Source organism: Protopterus annectens, chromosome 1.part2, assembly GCF_019279795.1.
Source record: "Protopterus annectens isolate FY-2018-M chromosome 1.part2, PAN1.0, whole genome shotgun sequence".
Classification (NCBI taxonomy): domain Eukaryota; kingdom Metazoa; phylum Chordata; order Ceratodontiformes; family Protopteridae; genus Protopterus; species Protopterus annectens.
This window is the reverse complement of record NC_056727.1, coordinates 986031512-986054011: the sequence shown is the minus strand read 5'-3', so window position 1 is coordinate 986054011 and position 22500 is coordinate 986031512. Positions and strand designations below refer to the sequence as shown.

At 37.7% G+C, this 22500-nt stretch overlaps 1 protein-coding gene across 5 annotated transcripts in view; it reads right to left on the bottom strand.

Annotated features, from left to right (window-relative positions):
• Positions 1-22500, bottom strand: part of COL8A2 (collagen type VIII alpha 2 chain) — a 1617206-nt gene that overhangs the window by 56 nt on the left and 1594650 nt on the right. For all 5 annotated transcript variants that reach the window (XM_044059947.1, XM_044059946.1, XM_044059945.1 and 2 more), the window contains one exon: positions 1-5993. This exon is cut by the window's left edge and continues 56 nt beyond it. In XM_044059947.1, coding sequence (XP_043915882.1) covers positions 4069-5993 — 1925 coding nt within the window. In that variant the 3' untranslated portion in view covers positions 1-4068. The remainder of the gene's footprint in view (positions 5994-22500) is intronic.

Genomic DNA, 22500 nt, shown 5'->3' with positions numbered 1-22500 from the left:
GTTTAGTTCAGAAGAAAAAAAAATCCAAGTTTTCAATCATAACAAAACAAGGAGTGCATTTTAACCAAGTTACAGACAGTGCATGTCATAGGCATTTACAAAACTAAGCAGCCTATATACTGGATTAGAAATGAAGATGATACTGAATTAGAAATAAGGATGAAGAGGCACAAGAAAAATTCCTATCCTGTAAACCTTCCTTATATAAATGTTTGTTGCTTTGATATATTTTCCTAATTTTGCAGTGCTTTTCCAGTTCCAACACGTGATGTATTGAAATAAAATGTACTGAAGAATAACATTTCTTTTAATGTTCATTTTTTCTTAAAAAGCAATCTGTTATTGAACTGTATGAAGACTATAATTTCTCTTTTCCTAAGAAATTATCTAGAACTGAATTTTCAGACAAATCGGTGCATTATGTCTGCAGTGATATGTTCATTTGACCAGTCTGTGTGTCTTAATCAGGTGGTGTCTGCTGCATTAATGTATTCATTGTTGGTATTAAAAGTTGGAATGACAGTATAAAATTTAGCATGAGATGCTATGCTAATAAATTATATTTATGCAAGCTCTGTACAACAAGAAATAGCTGAATAAAAAAGTTTTGTTGTGTCTTTGCTTATCCTGGAAATACACCTCACATTGTGGCACAGTGCATATATAAAATTCAGACATTCAAAATGTCATAAATAATTTATTTGTTTGTGCTTGAATGATTAATAGAAGAGCCTAGTCAGATAAAAGTGTTATGACAGGCACTTGGTATAACCGGGGAAACCTATGATGGGCAACCAAGGAGCCCATAACACAATACGGATCTTCTCAATAGTAATTGTTAATCCAGCAAACATATCACTGAATACCACTGAAAAGTGAAATTGCAGAACCGAAAACACTTTCAGAGTATAACTCTTTATATTTCTCAACAATTGTGATGAATATGCAGTCTTTATGGTTCTACTTCCATAAACTGAATGATAAATTGTCAAAATACAAAAAGACTGGATGCCCTAAAAGCTAAAACACAGAACAATGAACTCAAAGATATAGATACTGCTTTGTAATTACTGCTTCAACTGCATTGAAAATATAGATTTCAAACATAATTTGTAAGGTGCTATGCATATATAAAACCAAGAAAGGCAACAGAAAGCAACCAGCAACACTAACCTGACCAATATTCAACACAAACAATGTAATTTCATTTCCCTAATGGAAAATCTGCAGTAAATAATCTAAAAGAGAACATAAATTAAACACTAAATGAAAATAAGCTTCATATATACTATAACTGCAGGAGCACCACATAATGGAAATGTAATCTTGCAAAGAAAGTGATACAACATAATAGGATTTGTAAAGATTATGCCATTCAACGTAAGTGAGAAAAACAAGAAGGTAAATACATGAGGTATTTTTGCAGTGAACAAGCTAGAACAACCATATGGAGTTGTCTCCCTCCATGCCTTCACAGGTATAGTCTCACTCTGAGATTGTATGACCTCAGAGCAAAATGCACTGTTTGATTTTGAATGTAGACCAAATAGTGCATTCATCCTGGATGAGCATATTCCAGAATGAGAACATTAGTAGTAGGAATTGGGTGGTACAGAGCCACATGGGAAAGGTGCAGTGGGGCTTGATTCCACTCCAAAATCTAGTTTTGAGGTTTTCATAAGCTTGGATTCACTGACCATGTCAACACTCATTCTTTATATTCAGGTCTCTCTGACAGCAATTCATTCACTTGTTTATGAATTTCAGGCTTACTTTTCTGCTTCTGTGGATTCAGTAACAGAAAATTCAGTCTATGGAAGGAGAACCAGCTTTTACAACTACATAAAGTATTTTTCAGGAGGAATAAACCTCCTCTACAACCACAGTATGGGGGGCTATGTCATCCATATCCCAATTACCCTAGATTTTTAACTTTAAAATGATATAATCTTGGAGGAAGTCAAATGCATGGTTTTACTCATGACAAGGTAAAGGAAAACTTGACTCGCCAAAATATGTTTAAAAACTAGAAGCTTTTTCTTATTGTTGCATTTATCTGGCATTCAGTTTGCATTTCATCTCCTCTTAAGTAGCAGTTATGCTGAGTTATAATGTCATCCTAAAGGCAAACAAAACATAATAAGCAAAATTTAACCAAATTATGTTTTCCAAAAAAAGTTACACGTACAGTTGTGTACTGTATATACTGCATACTCATGAATTAAGATTTGGTCTCATTCAGTTTTTGTGCATTTTAGATTTGTGTCTGTTATTTTTGGTGAACTGAGCTTTGGTAGTAACATGCTTAATACTATGTCATGGACCCACTGCCAAGTGGAAACCAAATACAGCAGAAGAAAAACAAGGATACACTGAGTGACTCACTTTAATTTTATCTGCCTGTGTACAAAAAGGTATTTTTCTGCTTTTACTTCTGAAAAATAATTTTACCATCTTCCCAATGCAGAAGATTTAATGCCTCTTTCAAATGCACTACCTAGTGACATTGCATCATGCCGTTGTTGGTACTGTGTGATAGACTGCATAATTATTTTTTTCTGATTTGTAGACCACAGCTCCCAAGTATATAAATACTACCATAGCTGTTTTAGTCAGTGTTCCCTTCTGCTGTAGCTTGATCATCTTGGGCTGCACCATTAATCATATTCTAAGGTGTTTAATAACCTTAAGCTATTTTATTCTTTCTAATGCACCATTTACTGCTTGCTTTATTAGAATACACTGCAAATTAGTTTCCTGAATTTTGAAACCTATGCTCAAGAAAATGGTTAACAATCTTAGTTATGCAGCACTGTTAACTTTAGATTGCAAGAGTCTTGTCACATACTGGAAGATGTACTTGTTGTTTGCCATCTATGCTAATCAATGGCACAACATCCAATCATACCAATAGAAAGAGCTTAATGTGTGCCTCAGGTTTAATAGACTTTATTCACTAACTAAAGACATTTTATTAATATAAATGGTCAGTAATCTTGTAACCCAGGTCCAAAACAATATAAATTCAAGCTTTATCAATAAAAAGTGTCAATAAATGAACAAAAGGAAAATACCTAATACCGTAAATACACAAATCTGAATTCAAAATGCTGCACTTTTAAGATTCATATTGCACAGTATTTGTAAATAAAAATAAAGTGAATAGTAACACCTTGGTAACATGCGAATTGGATGAGTGACTACAGATGTCAAGTTTTAGTGTCCCACATAATATCACAATCTTTAAAACAGTTGTAAAATGCATCATTGTGGGTAGAACCATGACATATAATAGATTGCATCGAGAATTCTAAAAGTGGTGATGAAATGTTCCCACACAATTAACTAAAACTTCTTCATATCATGAGGCAGAAGAAAAATATATATAAAACACCACAAATAGCTAACACATGGGACTTCACTGGAGTTCTAGATTCCCTCAAAATCTAAACATATGGCGGACATGACCTTCCTAGTTTAATTTCTCCAGCATTTGAAAGTAGAATTTATGTTTACAGTAGGCCAAGAAACAAAACTTTATTCAAGAAACTACTTTCTTTGCTTCTTCCTCTTCTTTTTCTTCTGTCTCCTGCCCTGAACATATTGGCACTTGCCAGTGAAAAATGCAAAGTACAATCTTTCTGAAGTCCTTCTCTTAAAACAAGGAGTAATTCTTCTTTTGTTGACGATAGTTTCTGTATTTGGATTCCTACGATCATGGCTAGATGATCAATAAAATGACATAACACACTACTTTAAAATAAGTACACCGACTAGCACTTTAGATCAGAATGCATACTGGAGCATCAAACTTTACAATTAGTCTCAGCAGTTTAGTTGCATGAATAACCTTTGCAAGTAAGTTTTGCTGTGTTGTAAAGTCACTCAGGTAAGAGTTTAATTTTTGTCAGATACACTTTACTGAGTAAGATAGATAATGTTTGACTCAAGATTACTCAAGATTATTTTTAAGCCTTTCAAATGGAAGTGCAGAACATAAAATCCATTTGTCCACCAGTGATATTGATTAGCACAATGGCCATTCTCTAGATATGTTTGTTCTCAGCATTATGTAGGACAAAGCAGGAATCCGGAGAAGGAGGAGTGGATGTAATCAGTACAGTATAATCCATTTGCTTGATCTGAAGGCATCTGTATCCACACTTGATCACTTTCTCTCAACTCTAGCACAGCACTCCCCGAAGCCTGGTCTAGATATCCTTTTTTGTACTCATCGTAAGTGTATGTTACAGGCACATTGTTCTTGTAGAGTGCTACCCAGAGATTAGTTCCTTTCACATGAACATGATAGGCAAAATAATATATACCAGGAACTGGACAAGTAAATATTCCAGTTGATGGATTGTAGCCATTATGACCATTGAACAACAATTTATCAAATTTGACTGGCATTCCTGATGGAGGAAATGCTGCTGAGAGGATGGCAGTAAATGCTGGCATTACCCTGGCTGATAGCTCTCCCCTGCCAAACTGTGGCTTTCCGTATTTACCATCTCCTGGAACAGAAGCACCTTCAACTCCCCCATTTTGTAAGTGAAGACCAGCAATGGTTGTCTCATCGATAACTCCTGGAGGTCCAGGAGGACCTGGGGGACCTGGTGGTCCTGGAGGTCCTAATAAACCTTGTGGTCCAGGCATTCCATTTGGTCCAATTGGCCCGGGTAGTCCTGGCATTCCTATTTTACCTTCACCAGGAGGACCTCGCAGTCCAGGCTCTCCTTTAAACCCTGGTAATCCTTGAGGACCAATGGGTCCAGGTGGCCCTTGTAGTCCTGGAATACCTGATATACCTCTTGATCCTGGCTGGCCTGGTATTCCAGGCTCTCCTTTCTGTCCATTTGCACCAACTAGTCCAGGAGGCCCAGGGGGACCCTGAGGGCCTGATTCTCCTTTATGTCCTGGTTGGCCTGACAACCCAGGTAGCCCAGGTAATCCTCTTTCACCAGAAATACCTGGTTTTCCCGAAAAACCACTTGGACCCTGATCACCAGGAAGCCCTGGGATGCCTGGGGGGCCAGTAGGGCCAGTTTCACCTTTTATTCCTGAAAAACCATGTTTTCCTGGTAGTCCCATTGGTCCCGGAAGTCCTGGAGGTCCAGGATTTCCCTGTGGGCCAGATTCACCTGGTTCACCATTTAACCCTTGCTCCCCTTTAGGTCCTTGAACTCCCTGCATACCACTTGGTCCCCTGTCACCTTTAAACCCAGGTAAACCTGGTTTTCCAAATCCTGGTACTCCAGGAGGTCCTGGAAGTCCTCTTATTCCAGGTTCTCCTTTTGGCCCTTGGGGTCCTGGTATTCCTGGAATCCCATCAACACCAGGTTTCCCTACCCCATCAACTCCTGGGTGTCCTGGAGGGCCTTGAGGACCAGGCTCTCCAGGAGAACCTTTATTACCAGGAAATCCTATCTCACCCTTTTCACCTACAGTACCAGGTATTCCATTTAATCCCGGTTTTCCAATTCCTGCTGGACCAGGGGCACCAGGTGGGCCTGGAAGACCTTGAGGGCCTCTAGTCCCTGTTAATCCAGGGACTCCATTACCATTTTCACCTCTGCTACCTTTGGGACCTGATATTCCTGCTTCTCCTTTTGGTCCAGCTTCTCCTTTAAGGCCTTTTTGACCTGGAAGTCCTGGCAATCCTGGCTTACCAGTTACTGACAACCCTGATGGTCCCGGTAAACCTGGAGGTCCTGGCAGTCCTCTTTGTCCAATTTCCCCTCTAAGACCTGCTTCTCCTGGTGGTCCTGTAGGTCCTTTACTGCCAGGTTTTCCAGGAAGTCCTGGTAGACCTGGCTTTCCGGCACTTGAAAATCCAGGTATTCCTTGTATTCCAGGGGGGCCCTGAGGTCCTGGCTTTCCAATTCCTGGCTTTCCTGGTGGTCCTGGTGTGCCGGGAGGTCCTCTTGGTCCAGGTTTTCCAGCAGGGCCTGGCTCTCCCTTAATGTCAGCAGGCAAAACTTGTGGAATCTCTGTAAAAAATAACAATGTAAATGGTTATAATTTAATAATAATTAAATTTTATACTTGAATAAATTATGAAATTAAATACAAATGCAATCATTCATAAAAAATTGCAACTTGTACCAACCATTAAAATAAACACTAAAGGGCAGACATATAATGTCTAAAAATCCTACATTTTTGTTTGAAGCCAGGTTTTAGTTAGCCTAAATTTCTGGATAATTTATTTTTCTATATACCCACTTGTCTAAGTACATACCAATTTTTCACTATTTATTTTGTGATTTCAAAGAAATGAGATACATTAAAGAGCATCATTTTGCTTTAAGATCCTCCAGAAAATATTCCTTCCCTTTACATTCATTTACACATTCAACATTTTATAATATCACTGTGCTTTGTGTATATCCATAAAGCTTTATCAAAATAATACCAATATCACTGCCATGCAAATTACTTTGATTTGTTTAATTTATTCAGCACCTCAAAACATGACAGCAGAAATATGGTTCATTTTTATAATATTCAGAACTGATTGTCTTTGTTTTTGTTATTATTTTACTCTGTTTTGCTCACAGACATATGCATTCCTATAATTTGAGCAGAAGCACAATTGATTTGTTGATCATGCTGATTACCCTGTGAAAACAGATCAGCAAGGCGATGCAAACAAAGCAGCCACCCAGGACCCATTCTTTGGGGGGAAAAGTAGTGCACACATTTAAATTGGCTGGGTGCAAATGTTTTACAACTCTGTGTAGGAAGGGGAAAGCAGTTTCAAGCTTACTTAGGGTAAGAGACATTAAAATGCAGTCCTGTGGGCCATTCTGGCCATGTCGGCTTTATCTTTTGATACATCAGTCAGAGGTTTACAGCTGTTAACATAATGCAAATCCATTTTCATCAGCTGTAATTGTTGAGATTATATCAGTAATTGTTACATTTAATGTTCAGTTATTATGGTGATGCCTATTAAAAGTTTGTCTGATATAAACATAATTAAAGTAGATTCTAATTGCAAAATACTGGAAAAAGCATACTGTCAGAACAGCAAAGTTTAAATATCACAGAAAATGCAAGCTATATTGGCTAAATGATTTAGTCTGAAATGTGAAATTCCATGTTATTCTTTATTTTTCGTAGTAATCAAACAGTCCACATTTCAGAGGACAAGATATACCACCTGCCGCAATGTATCTTATTTGCTTTTCTACATTTTGATACATCTTTGTGGCAGACAGATCTTCAACTGCTGACCGATTTATCCTTTTCACATTTCAGAGGAACATTTCCCCAGAAAATGAAAAGTTACCTGTTTATGCTAATAATTATCACTGGCAGCAAGCCAATGATATTACTTTTTAAGACACATCTGAAACTCTGTGCCAATATACAGCAAATACATTAACTGTTGCCATCAAGAAAAACAACTTGACCTTACCCATAGCATTATCATAGCAAATGTGACACTTTCACTGGGAATACTTTAGGAAGGCTAGGTAATTATATACAGTTATATTCCTTAAATTTTCAATTTATGTTCACATTTAGAAAATTGTTGCACATTGTTAAAACAGCACAATTCTGTAAAATCAAATGGAATCTCAGGAATCAAGACTGTTAAAATAATATCAACATTGTATTTGCTTTTTGAGACTACATATATTTAAATGGGTATAGAGCAGTGAAAAGGGCAAAATATCTATGCATATTGCAACTATAAATCTATTCCCAGAGAATTAAAACAGCTGAGTAAATTATGAATATAATGTCAAACAAACATCATATTTATTTATTTTATTTTTATTTTACATTTGTTGACTGGGATAGTCCGACTGGATACATGTCCATTTTCAGCGTAGGCCCGGGGAGAAAAGCTCCAAGGTCGCCAAAATTAGATTAAAATACAATATATACAGTAGTTAACATATCTAAGCAATCAATAAAGTTTATGATTACAATTTTTACAGAGGTTACATACCTAGGAAAATAATAGTAGTTCTGGGGTTAACGAAAATCAGACAGTAGGTCTTCATTAATAGTTGAAGTCAGCTAAGCAGCTGTTATTAACTCATACAGTTAGTTACAGATACAATATTTACAGTGGTTACATGCCAAAACACATTAGAGTTAAACAAGGTGAAGGTCAAGATAGTGCCACAGGTAAGCTAAAATAACTATTTTAGTCAATTTGTGAACATAAATTGTTTTCTCATTTTTTATTCTTGTACTGTCTCCTGTAATTTATCTACAGTAACACTCATAAAGCCGCTTCCTTTTTATCTCCGCTCCCTTGCAACTGTTGCATTACAATATCTGACCACTAGATGGCAGACTAAACTAGGATAGCCCCTTAGACATCCACCCTTCCCTGATTTTTCTTTTTTCCTTTGAATTAAAAGCTCTGTCCCTGGATTGAAGATTTCCCTCCTGCCCTATCTTTCCACTTTACCTTCTTCTTTCCACTAGCTTTGCCCTTAGCAGCCACTTACTTTCTCTACATTGGTTCCTCCTTTCTTTGCCTATCCTTCCCAACTAAGGCACCAAGTAGTTAGCTGTTTACTGATTGTTTCTTACCCCTCCCTGACTTTCTCAGTTACCTGTCTGAGCTCTGACTCTATTTCCCGCTAACTGCCCTCTTGGTCTTACATTGCACCTTTTCCTGTACTCTCTGACCTACCCCTATCCATTTCAGCTCGTTCCCCCCCCCTTTCTAACTGCCCTCTTGCTCTTACTTTGCACCTTTTTCCTGTACTCTCTGACCTACCCCTGTCCGTTTCAGCTCGTCCCCCCCCCTTTCTATTCACCTTAAGACAGTCTATGTTGATCATTGTAACCTTTTTAGGAGTAGCCCCTTGTGATCAATGTACCCGCCTCCTTATTCCCCTTCCCTTCCTACCTCACATCCTTTCTAATCCTATATTTTCTTCTGACCTGGCAAGTCGCCATCTTTATTATTAGGAACAGGCCCCCTGGCTGCTGTGAGTTCCTGGCTCCAGCATCTACCATTCTGTAAGCTGTTACAAGTTGGCATTAATGATTTTCTTTGTTGTATGGATTACCTGTTTGGCTTTGCTGTGAATTTGGTGTGGAGTTTTGTTTTATGTATTGTTTGTGTAGATAATTACCATTAGCTGTTGCATGTTTTGCAGCAACCTGCTGCTGTGTTGTTGGGCGTACCACGTGGAGTTATATTAGATCAGTACTGCTCCGTTCTTGCCCTGATTAGAACTGAATGTATTCTTTGTAACCATTTGTAAGCTCTCTTCTTGCCCTAATTAAAACTGAAAGTATTCTGTGTTGTTGGGCATATCACGTGGAGTTATATTAGGTCAGTACTGCTCCGTTCTTGCCCTAATTAGAACTGAATGTATTCTTTGTAACCATCTGTAAGCTCTGTTCTTGCCCTAATTAAAACTGAAAGTATTCTGTGTTGTTGGGCATACCACGTGGAGTTATATTAGGTCAGTACTGCTCCGTTCTTGCCCTAATTAGAACTGAATGTATTCTTTGTAACCATCGGTAAACTCCATTCTTGCCCTAATTAAAACTGAAAATATTCTCTGTAACCAAACAAGCCCACTTTATGGGTATACCCTGTTACCTCTTAGTTTGATAGCCTTGTGTGTGCCCGTGGATAACATATGTAAGCTACAGAGGTTTTGGAAACGAGTGTGCAGCTAATCACTAATCAAACCTCCCCAGGTTGTGGAGAGTTGGTTAGCGCATGTTTTCTCTTTCCCCTATGCTACACTATGCATTTCTCTATACCAGAGTGAATCCAAGCAAGTAACCACTCTGCTTGGAATTGTAAAACACCATATTCCTTACTCTGCTGGATTTAGCTACCGCCAGTTGGCCGCATGCCTTTGCTAAAGGTGCATTATACTAATTATTTTATTATAGCTTATAACCACTTTGGCCCTGTAGAATGTAACTTTCTTTAGTGCTGTATTGTAGCAAACGCTAGAGAGTCAGTGCACTATTTGGCCCTGTAGAACGCCTGGCCCTAGCTCAACACTGTTGCACCTATTCCTAGCTAGACTGCCGTTTACTAGATAGATCTTTTATCCTTACTTTGTTTAATCACTTTGAATCATTACTTATGTTTGATTAAGTACCTATATGCCATGCTATATGTCTATAAACCTGTAATTGAACAGTTTTTCATCTGCTTGTTAGAACTGCAAAGCTGAGAACCTGTAATATACTGCTTTTGAACTGCTTGTTTGAACTTGAAAGCTGAGAACTACCCAGCTGTATTTAATGTCTGCTTGTTTGTTAGAATTTGAATGCTCTGTGTACTACCCTGTCTCTTAAATGTCTGTTTTCTTACACCTTCATTGAGTCTCTTGTCCCCCCTGTTCACAGGTTTGAATCATCTATCCTACACTAAAACCCTAAGAATCAACCTACCTGGTGAAAGGACCCACTGCAAACAAACCAAACCAACTCCTCTTTAGAAAAAGACTTGCCATCCGGCTTAAGAACCCAGGTCACTAGGAGGTAAGGAAGTATGTGTTATCTAACAGAGTAGTAATTTTTCAACACTTGCTAAAACTCTGGTGCATGTATGTTACTCTACCTAGCCATGATACCCAGCAGCCATACTCCCCTCTCTATTCCCTAAATACTTATACATATGTTTTCTCATTTCTTATTCTTGTACTGTCTCCTGTAATTTATCTACAGTAGCACTCGTAAACCCTCTACCTTTTTATCTCCATTCCCTTGCGACTGTTGCATTACAATATCTGACCACTAAATGGCAGACTAAACTAGGATAGACCCTTTGACATCCACCCTTCCCTGATTTTTCTTTTTTCCTTTGAATTAAAAGCTCTGTCCCTGGATTGAGGATTTCCCTCCTGCCCTATCTTTCCACTTTACCTTCTTCTTTCCACTAGCTTTGCCCTTAGCAACCACTTACTTTCTCTACATTGGTTCCTCCTTTCTTTGCCTATCCTTCCCAACTAAGGCACCAAGTAGTTAGCTGTTTACTGATTGTTTCTTACCCCTCCCTGACTTTCTCAGTTACCTGTCTGAACCCGCTCCGTTCGCCCTGCAGGCTCATTCCACTCCCCTAACATACCCCCAATTCCCACACACCCCCAGAGGTCCTAGCCATATACTTCTGTAACCACACCCCTTCTTTTTTTTCATCCTATCACACACCTCCTCCACTTAATAGCCCTACCCCTAACCTCTCAAAGCCCTAATTAGATAATTGCTTTTTCTTTTAATATGCCCTAACCTCACCCCACCCCTTCCTGTTTTACTTACTCTACAGCATTCTCTCTGACAGCCACCTTACTTTACTAAATTGTATACAACTTCTCTCTTATAACCAACTTTACTTTACATAATAGTATACAACTTCTCCCTTATAACCAACTTTACTTTACTTAATAGTACACGTCTTCCCACTATCTACTCTTCCTCTTTAAAGCACTCTCTCCTTTCTCCCACCTGTAGTTTACTTACTACACTCCTACCATCAATATACCCAAACTCCATAGCTACTTATCCTAATGGCCCTAACACACAAATCTATACTCACAAACCTGCTACTCTTAACTTCAACTCTTACTTCTCTCACAATACCATACACATTAACCTTGTATGAATACTTCTCTCTTCCTGAACCCCTCCACCCCTACCAGCAAACTCTACCCAATTCTCCCATAAACAACCTTAACCACAGTAACATAACCTCCACTTCCATCTATATATTACTGAAATACCATAGAGCTACCCATGTTACTTACTTCACTATAAAAAAATGCCCAAACAATTTCTACAAACTCCTTAAGTTTATACATTATCCTAATCAACACCCCCTATTAGATGGTGATATTCATCCTAACCCAGGCCCCAATACTGACATTCCCAATAACATAAACAATATATTATCTCCTCCAAACACTACTTTAAATAGACCCTCTAACTCCCTCCTAATAGGTCACATTAACATCCGTAGCATTAACAATAAAATTACCCACCTACATGCACTCTTAGATGTGTACTCATACAATATTCTCTGTATTACAGAGACATGGCTAAAGCCCTCAACTCTGGACCAGGAGATTACCCCTCCTGGATATAATATCTTGAGACTTGACCATAAAACCAAAAAGGGTGGAGGTGTAGCCATTCTGTATAAATCTGAACTCCAAGTTTCACCCTTTAATGTGCTCCTTCCATCAGATACCAATTCAGAAACACTTAGTGCCAAACTTCAAATCAACAACTCCAAATCCATCTATCTAATTTGTGCATATCTCCCCCCTGGAAATAATATCAACACTCTTGAAAACTTACTTAGTTACCTCACTACCCACCTACCTCAAGAAACCATTGTATTAGGTGATTTTAATATAGACTGGGCTTCCTGCAGCTCACTTAATCCTCCCAATCATATAAATCTTTACGGATTCTCACAAATTATAACCACTCCTACTAGAATCCATAAGCCAAGCAGTAAGGAAACCACCCTAGACTGGATCCTTATCAACAGCCACCTTGATACTTATAAACCAGGAACCCTTCCTGATGATATTAGTGACCACATGCTAACCTATATTATTAAACACAGAATCCATGCCCCAACTACTAATAATTTTAAAACTTCACGTTCCAAAAAAATTTTTAACCCAGAGAGCTTCCAAAATGAACTGAAAGCATGTGACTGGTCACCTATGTCTCATCTTCCACTTGATGTTGCAGTGACCTACTTTAACACTAGATTCCTTCAGATCCTAGATTACCATGCTCCCTATCGTTCTTCCCAAATAAGGACCAAAATTACCCCCTGGCTCACAAAACAAACTAGGCAAAAGTTCCTCCTCAGAAATAAAATTTGGGCCAAATGGAGAGTTTCTAAATGTCCATCAGATCACCTCTGCTTTAAACAGTCAAGAAATGCCACCAAGAAAGATATTCTCAGAGACAAAAAAGACTATTACCTTCACCTCCAACAAACCCATCAGCAAAAACCACAAAAATTCTGGTCTGGCATAAACAAACTTCTTCAGCCAGGACACTCTAAAACTCCTGCCCCTACAGGATTCAACCAAAGTAACTCTAAACAAATTCCTGATGCCTTTAACAACTACTTTACTGAAGCCATTCGAACCGTAGCCAATACTTTACCACCTATTACTACATCCCCATTAAATATCTCAAAGACTCCATCTCCTACCTTTCAAATACAACCAGTACCTACATCACTCATTTGCAAACGCCTTCAAAAACTAAAACCATGCACCCCTTCTGTTGACTGTCTTCCACCTGAATATCTGCAAATAGCAGCAAAAGCTATTGCCTATCCCATCTCCATCCTTATAAATAGAACAATTTTAGAAAGCAAAATCCCCTCCATTTGGAAAATATCCCATATCATCCCTCTACATAAAGGTGGGGCATCTACTGAACTCTCCAACTTTTGGCCTATTGCCTTACTGTCTCCAATAGCTAAGATAATGGAAAAATGCATACACAGACAACTACTTGACCACCTTCTCCAAAACAATCTACTTGCCAACTGCCAGCATGGTTTTAGGCCTTTCCATAGTACAACAACTGCCCTTCTATCCTTCACTGACGCCATAAACAAAAATCGTAACAATAACACTTTTTCCTCTGCATTATTTATTGACCTTTCAAAAGCCTTTCTAACTGTGTAACCAAAGAAAACCAACGATCCAAAGAGGCTCAGGACACCAAAGTAAGCTCGGAGGTCCAAAAATGGAAAAGTTCCTTCGTAACGCAAGATTTTATTGAAAGTAAAACATAGCGTTTTCGCTACTACTAATGTTGTAGCTTCTTCAGAGAATGACAAACAAACAGTTTTTGGCGCCAACATTACAAGGTATAAATCTAAAAATCACTTATTCAATTAGTTAAGAAGATTAAAAAAAAACAATTGAATTAATTAAAAACGTCACTTCCCCAGCCTCATTACAAAAAATATTATAAAAGTATATGCACATTCATAGATAATAGAACTATAAGTCATGTCAATTTAAAAATTATGACACTGTAACTACAGGATGTACTCCTAATTACCTAGATTGAAAAGACGTATTGAACTGTAAGCATGCAGATTCCAAATTGCGGAATTACACCACTGTGACTCTACAAGCAAGTATTAACCCAGGAATAAATAAAACCTGGGTAAAGCCCTGTAATGTGAGATAGAAAAATATATGAGCAGTAATATTACGAAAAAAATGCTAAGTAATTAGCTGAACATGTGTAATAAAATTAAAGAATTGAAAATATGTTGCTAATGCCTGACAATGTAAGCAACCATGATCAAATAAGTATATGTAAAAAGATGACTCAAATTGTGTTGATGAATTAGAATAGTAATAATAAAATAAAATGAAAATAAATTGCAGGAACCAATAAAATAATAAACATGGAAAATGGCCATGTACAAAAAGCAATCTGCTAAGAGGAACAGTGGTGTTGATAACTGTAAGAGGAAAACAGTATAAGTTATCTTAAATAACTTTTGAGTTTAAGGAGACAGGAAATGTTGCAGTGTTCATTTAAGCCAGGGAAATGGAAGGCATCCAACTTGGTCTGCCATTCAAGTTCCCTGGTTTCTAGAAGAATTGATGTAGGACCGCCTCTTATATTGTGTGGAATGTGGTCAATGGCAATAAAGTGAAACTTATGTCCAGTGTGTTGGCCGATATGCTTGGCCAGTGCATTGTCTTCCTTACATTTCTTAATGGCGTACATGTGTTGGTAAATTCTTTCTTTGAATTTACGGTCTGTCTTTCCAACATAGAACGCCAGACAACTGTCACAGGTAGCTAAGTAGACAATGGACTTAGTGTCACAATTAATTTTGTGGTGGATCCTATATTTTTTGCCATTTAATTGAAAAGAATTACCTGTCCTTAAACAACTACACCAATTACAGTGACCGCACATAAATGTACCTTTTTGTCTAGAAAACGTGTCAACATTATGGTGTTTTTCCAAAAAGGCTTTCAGGTTAAGCCCTCTCCTATAAACTATAAGGGGCCTGTCACCTAATTTCTCAGATAGAAGATTGTTACTGGTGATAAGATACTAGTTCTTCAAGATGATAGAACAGACTTGGTTTGAGTCTGTGCTGTACGTTGTAATGAAACTAGTGAGAAACTTTTGAGTTTCATTATTAGTGTGCGTCAAGGGAGTGTTAGAATTTGGTTCTAAAGGCTCAAATGGGCCAATGGAGAGGGGAATGGGCACCTCGTTGTTATTGTCCAAGAGGGGTTTATAAAAACCATCCAGTCTCTTGTTTTTGACTTCTTGTATTAAGTCATAAATAAGTATCTCAGGATAGTCGCGACTACTAAACATGTCAAACAAAAGTTGACATTCAGTGTCAAAACTTAAAACAGTACTGCACATCCTAGCCGCTCTAATAAGTTGTCCCTTGACTATTGATCTTTTTTGCTTAAATGGATGCTGGCTGGAGAAATGAAGGAATGAGTTACAATAGGTTGGTTTCCTGTAAATTGATGAAGTCAGGGAACCATCCATTGTGTTTTTCTCCAGTTTAACATCCAAGTAGTCAATGGAAGATGTGGAGAAATGATATGTGAACTTAAAAAACTGAGTTGTATTGTTCATATATTCAATCAGTTGTATAGCATCCTGCTCAGTGCCTTTAAACATAATAAAAATATCGTCAAGATGTCTAGTGTAATATATTAACTGATGTTTGAAGTTGGAGTTGTCCATTATAAAATGTTTCTCCCAGTAAGCTACGAAAGCGTTAGCGACACTAGTACTACAGGGTGACCCCATTGCAATACCTTGAGTTTGTAAATAGTATTGCCTTTCAAAGATAAAAAAGTTAGATGATAGAATAATCCCCAAAAGTTCAGTGACCGTGTCAATTTCGTCTTTGGGTGCTCCTAAATGGGTCATGATGTTAGCTATCCATTCTATTGCCTCTAAGTGTGGTATAGAGGTATAGAGGTCCACCACGTCTATAGTAAGGAAATTAGCAGAATGGTCAAAAGAAAGCTTATTAATGTCAGAGAGAAAAGACCAAGAGTCCTTACATATACCTGGAATTAATTTAAGGTATTTAGATAAAATGTTGTCAACTAGACGTGCACAAGGATGGGTCATTGAAGACCTGCCATCAACGAAAGCTCTCATGGGTGGGTTATAAAGATTTTTGTGAATTTTAGGGATTCCAAAAATTATAGGGGTTTTAGGTGGTGTAATGTCAATGAAGTGGTAAATATCACTGTCTATTTTACCTGAAAGAAACAAATCTCTGAAATAACCCCTATTTCTGGAAAAAGCTATATTCATCTCATTTAAAGAGGATGGTTTGTAAGCTGAACTGTCCAGGATATATAACATATTTTCAGTGTAATCTGTATTGTCAAAAATGACTAACGTGGTTAGTCATTTTTGACAATACAGATTACACTGAAAATATGTTATATATCCTGGACAGTTCAGCTTACAAACCATCCTCTTTAAATGAGATGAATATAGCTTTTTCCAGAAATAGGGGTTATTTCAGAGATTTGTTTCTTTCAGGTAAAATAGACAGTGATATTTACCACTTCATTGACATTACACCACCTAAAACCCCTATAATTTTTGGAATCCCTAAAATTCACAAATAACCCACCCATGAGAGCTCTCGTTGATGGCAGGTCTTCAATGACCCATCCTTGTGCACGTCTAGTTGACAACATTTTATCTAAATACCTTAAATTAATTCCAGGTATATGTAAGGACTCTTGGTCTTTTCTCTCTGACATTAATAAGCTTTCTTTTGACCATTCTGCTAATTTCCTTACTATAGACGTGGTGGACCTCTATACCTCTATACCACACTTAGAGGCAATAGAATGGATAGCTAACATCATGACCCATTTAGGAGCACCCAAAGACGAAATTGACACGGTCACTGAACTTTTGGGGATTATTCTATCATCTAACTTTTTTATCTTTGAAAGGCAATACTATTTACAAACTCAAGGTATTGCAATGGGGTCACCCTGTGGTACTAGTGTCGCTAACGCTTTTGTAGCTTACTGGGAGAAACATTTTATACTGGACAACTCCAACTTCAAACATCAGTTAATATATTACACTAGACATCTTGACGATATTTTTATTATGTTTAAAGGCACTGAGCAGGATGCTATACAACTGATTGAATATATGAACAATACAACTCAGTTTTTTAAGTTCACATATCATTTCTCCACATCTTCCATTGACTACTTGGATGTTAAACTGGAGAAAAACACAATGGATGGTTCCCTGACTTCATCAATTTACAGGAAACCAACCTATTGTAACTCATTCCTTCATTTCCCAGCCAGCATCCATTTAAGCAAAAAAGATCAATAGTCAAGGGACAACTTATTAGAGCGGCTAGGATGTGCAGTACTGTTTTAAGTTTTGACACTGAATGTCAACTTTTGTTTGACATGTTTAGTAGTCGCGACTATCCTGAGACACTTATTTATGACTTAATACAAGAAGTCAAAAACAAGAGACTGGATGGTTTTTATAAACCCCTCTTGGGCAATAACAATGAGGTGCCCATTCCCCTCTCCACTGGCCCATTTGAGCCTTTAGAACCAAATTTTAACACTCCCTTGACACACACTAATAATGAAACTCAAAAGTTTCTCACTAGTTTCATTACAACGTACAGCACAGACTCAAACCAAGTCTGTTCTATCATCTTGAAGAACTGGTAACTTATCACCAGTAACAATCTTCTATCTGAGAAATTAGGTGACAGGCCCCTTATAGTTTATAGGAGAGGGCTTAACCTGAAAGCCTTGTTGGAAAAACACCATAATGTTGACACGTTTTCTAGACAAAAAGGTACATTTATGTGCGGTCACTGTAATTGGTGTAGTTGTTTAAGGACAGGTAATTCTTTTCAATTAAATGGCAAAAAATATAGGATCCACCACAAAATTAACTGTGACACTAAGTCCATTGTCTACTTAGCTACCTGTGACAGTTGTCTGGCGTTCTATGTTGGAAAGACAGACCGTAAATTCAAAGAAAGAATTTACCAACACATGTACGCCATTAAGAAATGTAAGGAAGACAATGCACTGGCCAAGCATATCGGCCAACACACTGGACATAAGTTTCACTTTATTGCCATTGACCACATTCCACACAATATAAGAGGCGGTCCTACATCAATTCTTCTAGAAGCCAGGGAACTTGAATGGCAGACCAAGTTGGATGCCTTCCATTTCCCTGGCTTAAATGAACGCTGCAACATTTCCTGTCTCCTTAAACTCAAAAGTTATTTAAGATAACTTACACTGTTTTCCTCTTACAGTTATCAACACCACTGTTCCTCTTAGCAGATTGCTTTTTGTACATAGCCATTTTCCATGTTTATTATTTTATTGGTTCCTGCAATTTATTTTCATTTTATTTTATTATTACTATTCTAATTCATCAACACAATTTGAGTCATCTTTTTACATATACTTATTTGATCATGGTTGCTTACATTGTCAGGCATTAGCAACATATTTTCAATTCTTTAATTTTATTACACATGTTCAGCTAATTACTTAGCATTTTGTTCGTAATATTACTGCTCATATATTTTTCTATCTCACATTACAGGGCTTTACCCAGGTTTTATTTATTCCTGGGTTAATACTTGCTTGTAGAGTCACAGTGGTGTAATTCCGCGATTTGGAATCTGCATGCTTACAGTTCAATACGTCTTTTCAATCTAGGTAATTAGGAGTACATCCTGTAGTTACAGTGTCATAATTTTTAAATTGACATGATTTATAGTTCTATTATCTATGAATGTGCATATACTTTTATAATATTTTTTGTAATGAGGCTGGGGAAGTGACGTTTTTAATTAATTCAATTGTTTTTTTTAATCTTCTTAACTAATTGAATAAGTGATTTTTAGATTTATACCTTGTAATGTTGGCGCCAAAAACTGTTTGTTTGTTTCATTCTCTGAAGAAGCTACAACATTAGTAGTAGCGAAAACGCTGTGTTTTACTTTCAATAAAATCTTGCGTTAATAAGGAACTTTTCCATTTTTGGACCTCCGAGCTTACTTTGGTGTCCTGAGCCTCTTTTCAAAAGCCTTTGATATGGTCAACCATAATATCCTTATAGACATTCTGAAAGCCCAATCTCTTGACTCACAAGCATTAAATTGGTTTAAATCCTATCTGGAAAACAGGCAACAAGCAGTATTGTGGGATAATAATCTTTCAAAATCCCTTCCCATGAATACTGGAGTACCCCAAGGCTCTATTTTAGGACCTCTACTCTTCTCATTGTTTATTAATGACCTACATACCAAAATTCCTCAGGCCCCCTGCATACAATATGCAGATGACTCTACTTTAATTTGTTCAGCTAAGTCCATAACCTCTCTCCAGTCTCTCACCCAAACAGTATTTAACAGTGGTTGGTTTATGCAGCACTGCCTCCACCTGAACCCTAAGAAAACAAAATTACTGCTCTTTGCTCCAACTCATAAGTCACCTCAAATGCACTTTACAATAGCCTCTAACAATGCAACTAACATATCCCCAGACACTTCTACCCATCTACTAGGAGTAACAATTGATAATAACCTTAGTTTTGATGACCACATTAACTTTACTATGAAGTCAGTCAACAAAAAACTAGGCACTCTTTACAGAATCAAACCCTTCCTTTCCCCTACAGCCAGAACAACTATCGCCCAGACCCACCTTATCTCTACCCTGTTCTACACTTCAGCAATATATACCAATCTATCAAAAAATAACCTTACCAAACTCTCCACTAGTTACAATAACATAGCCAGATTTGCCACTGGCACCACCTTTAGAACTCACCACTATCTTAACCTGAAACAACTAGGATGGCTAGAACTGCAGAACCAACTACTTTATCAATAAATTGGTATCACCCAAAAAATCCTTTACCACTCTAAAAATACCCCTATCCTCACTAACCTGATCTCACCCTACAAAAATCTTGCTATACTACGCTCAGCTAATAAGCCTCTAGTTTCCACTACTAAATCACATAACAAGGCTGGAGACTCACTTTTCACCAACACAGTAGTTAAAATCTGGAATCAGCTTCCTACTGAACTTTCCTCCCTTGCTTCCACTATTGTTTTTAAAAAGCATCTGAAAGAATATCTTACAGCTCACTGGCTGCGTCCCTGCTCTAACCCAGACTGATATTTACACCTCCAGCTCTCTCTATACTTCCCTACTCTTCTGTTTTACCTCACCTTTCTGTAGTACTAAAAAAAAAAAAAAAAATTATGTTTTTGGTTCTCTGTATTTAATCTTAGCTTTAAACTACTAAGTTACTCTGTAAAACTTTTGTTCTCACCTATGTAGCTAATGTATTGTTATTCACTTGGCTATTTACTATATATTGTATTATTTATTTTTTGTCACTGCTGATGGTTGGAGCTTTTCTCCCCGGGCCTCTACTGAAAATGGACATATATCCAGTTAGACTAGCCCGGTCAACAAATGTAAAATAAATAAATAAATAATAAAATAGTCTCATTGTCAAGGAGAGTTAGTTGGGTTTGCTACATTGACATAGCCAGTTTAACATCAAATGTTGTTTAAGTCTAGTCTTGAATTGGTTCAGGGAGTTGAGCAAAGTAATTTCGGTTGGGAGAGAGTTCCAGGATCTGCTAACAGAGTTTGCGAAGAGAGAGTTACCGGCAGAGAGTTATTAGTTTTGATAGTCTGGATTAGTAATTTATTAGAGGATTGAAGTGGCCAGTGATTGTGATAGGGAGTAATAATATTTTTAAGAGCAGGAGTATTATCTGGATTGTAACGTATCTTATGGGCAGTTATCATGAGGTTATACTGGATCAAGCTGTGTAGTTCTAGCCACCCAAGCCGGTTTAGGTTAATACAATGGTGAGTCCTATAAGGCAGGCCAGTGGCAAATCTGGCAATATGGTTATAGCAGATAGAGAGATTGTTGAGGACAGATTTCTTTAGATTGGAGACTATCGAGGATGCATACAGTAGAGTTGAAAGTAGGTGAGAGTGAGCTATGGCAGATCTAGCAGGAGGGGTTAAGAAGGCTTTTATCCTGTAAAGTGAGCCTAGTTTTTTATTGATGGTCTTTATAGTTGATTAATTATTATAAATTAAAACACCTAGCAGTTTTGTAGAGGAGTCTGGGGAGATTATTGTGCCATTATTAGATTTAATGGTAAAAGTGAATGCAGTAGACCTGTGTGTTGGTGAGACTAGCAACAGTTTGTTTTTATGGGATTCAGGATCAGACGACGACCAGAAAGCCAGTTTTCAATAGTGTTAAAGGTGGTTTGTATAACTGACCACAGTTCATTTGGATATGTGGCCAAGCAAATCAGGGTGGAGTCGTCAGCATATTGGACACAGCTGACTGTAGGGATAGCAGAATAGAGGTCGTTAATGAAGATGGAGAAAAGAAGGGGTCCTAGTATGGATCCCTGGGGTACACCTAGTGTGTTGGGTAGGAGTTTAGAAAGTTTGTTTTGTCAAAGGACAGCCTGTTGTCTATCTTTCAGATAGAACTGGAACCATTGGATGACTGTAATATCTAGGTAGAAACTTTTCAGGATATGGATTAGTAATTGGTGATCCACCATATCAAATGCCTTGGAGAGATCCAAGAAGAGGGCAGAGGATATGTTATTATTATTGCAGTTATGGTTTATGGTATTGGAGAAGGCTAGACGGGCTGAAGTAGTGATGTGGTGAGGTCAGAAGCCATGCTGAGAGTCTGCCATGAGGTTATTCTGAGTTAGGTGATGCATCAATTGTCTATGGATACATTTTTCCATCATTTTTGTAAGTGGGGATAGTATTGCTATTGGCCTATAATTGGATAACTCAGTAGAGCTACCACCTTTGTGAAGTGGGATTACATAGGATATTTTCCAAATAGAGGGGATTCTGGCTTCTGCTATTGTTCAATTGATTAGTATCGAGATGGGGTAAGTAATAGCATGGGCTGCTTTTTGTAGATACTTGGCAGGGAGATGGTCAGCGGAGAGAGTAGTTCGTTTCAGATTTTTTAATCAGGGTACAGATGAGGGAGGTGGCAACTGATTGGAATCTAAATGTAAGCTAGTTTCTGGGGGTGTTGATTTCATGACGGGGGGGCTGGAAGGTAGTTGGCTCACTAGGGCTTGAATGGTCTCAGTAAAGAAGTGGTTAAAACTGTCAGAGACTTCCTTGGGAGGTTTATCAATGGAGGCTGCGGGGACTGGGGTGGAAGTTTGCCCAGGATGTAATAGTTTATTTATACCTGCCCAGAATTTCTGAGGCTTGTTATGATTTATTTCCTGTAGATTATAGTAGTAATTTTTTTTGTCTAGTAGAATGGACTTTTTAGTGACGTTCCTAATTTGCCTATATTTAATGTGGTCTTGGGGGTCTTTAGTAGTTCACCATAATGCCCATGCCTTATTTCTGAGGGTGATATTTTTGTTTAGACTCT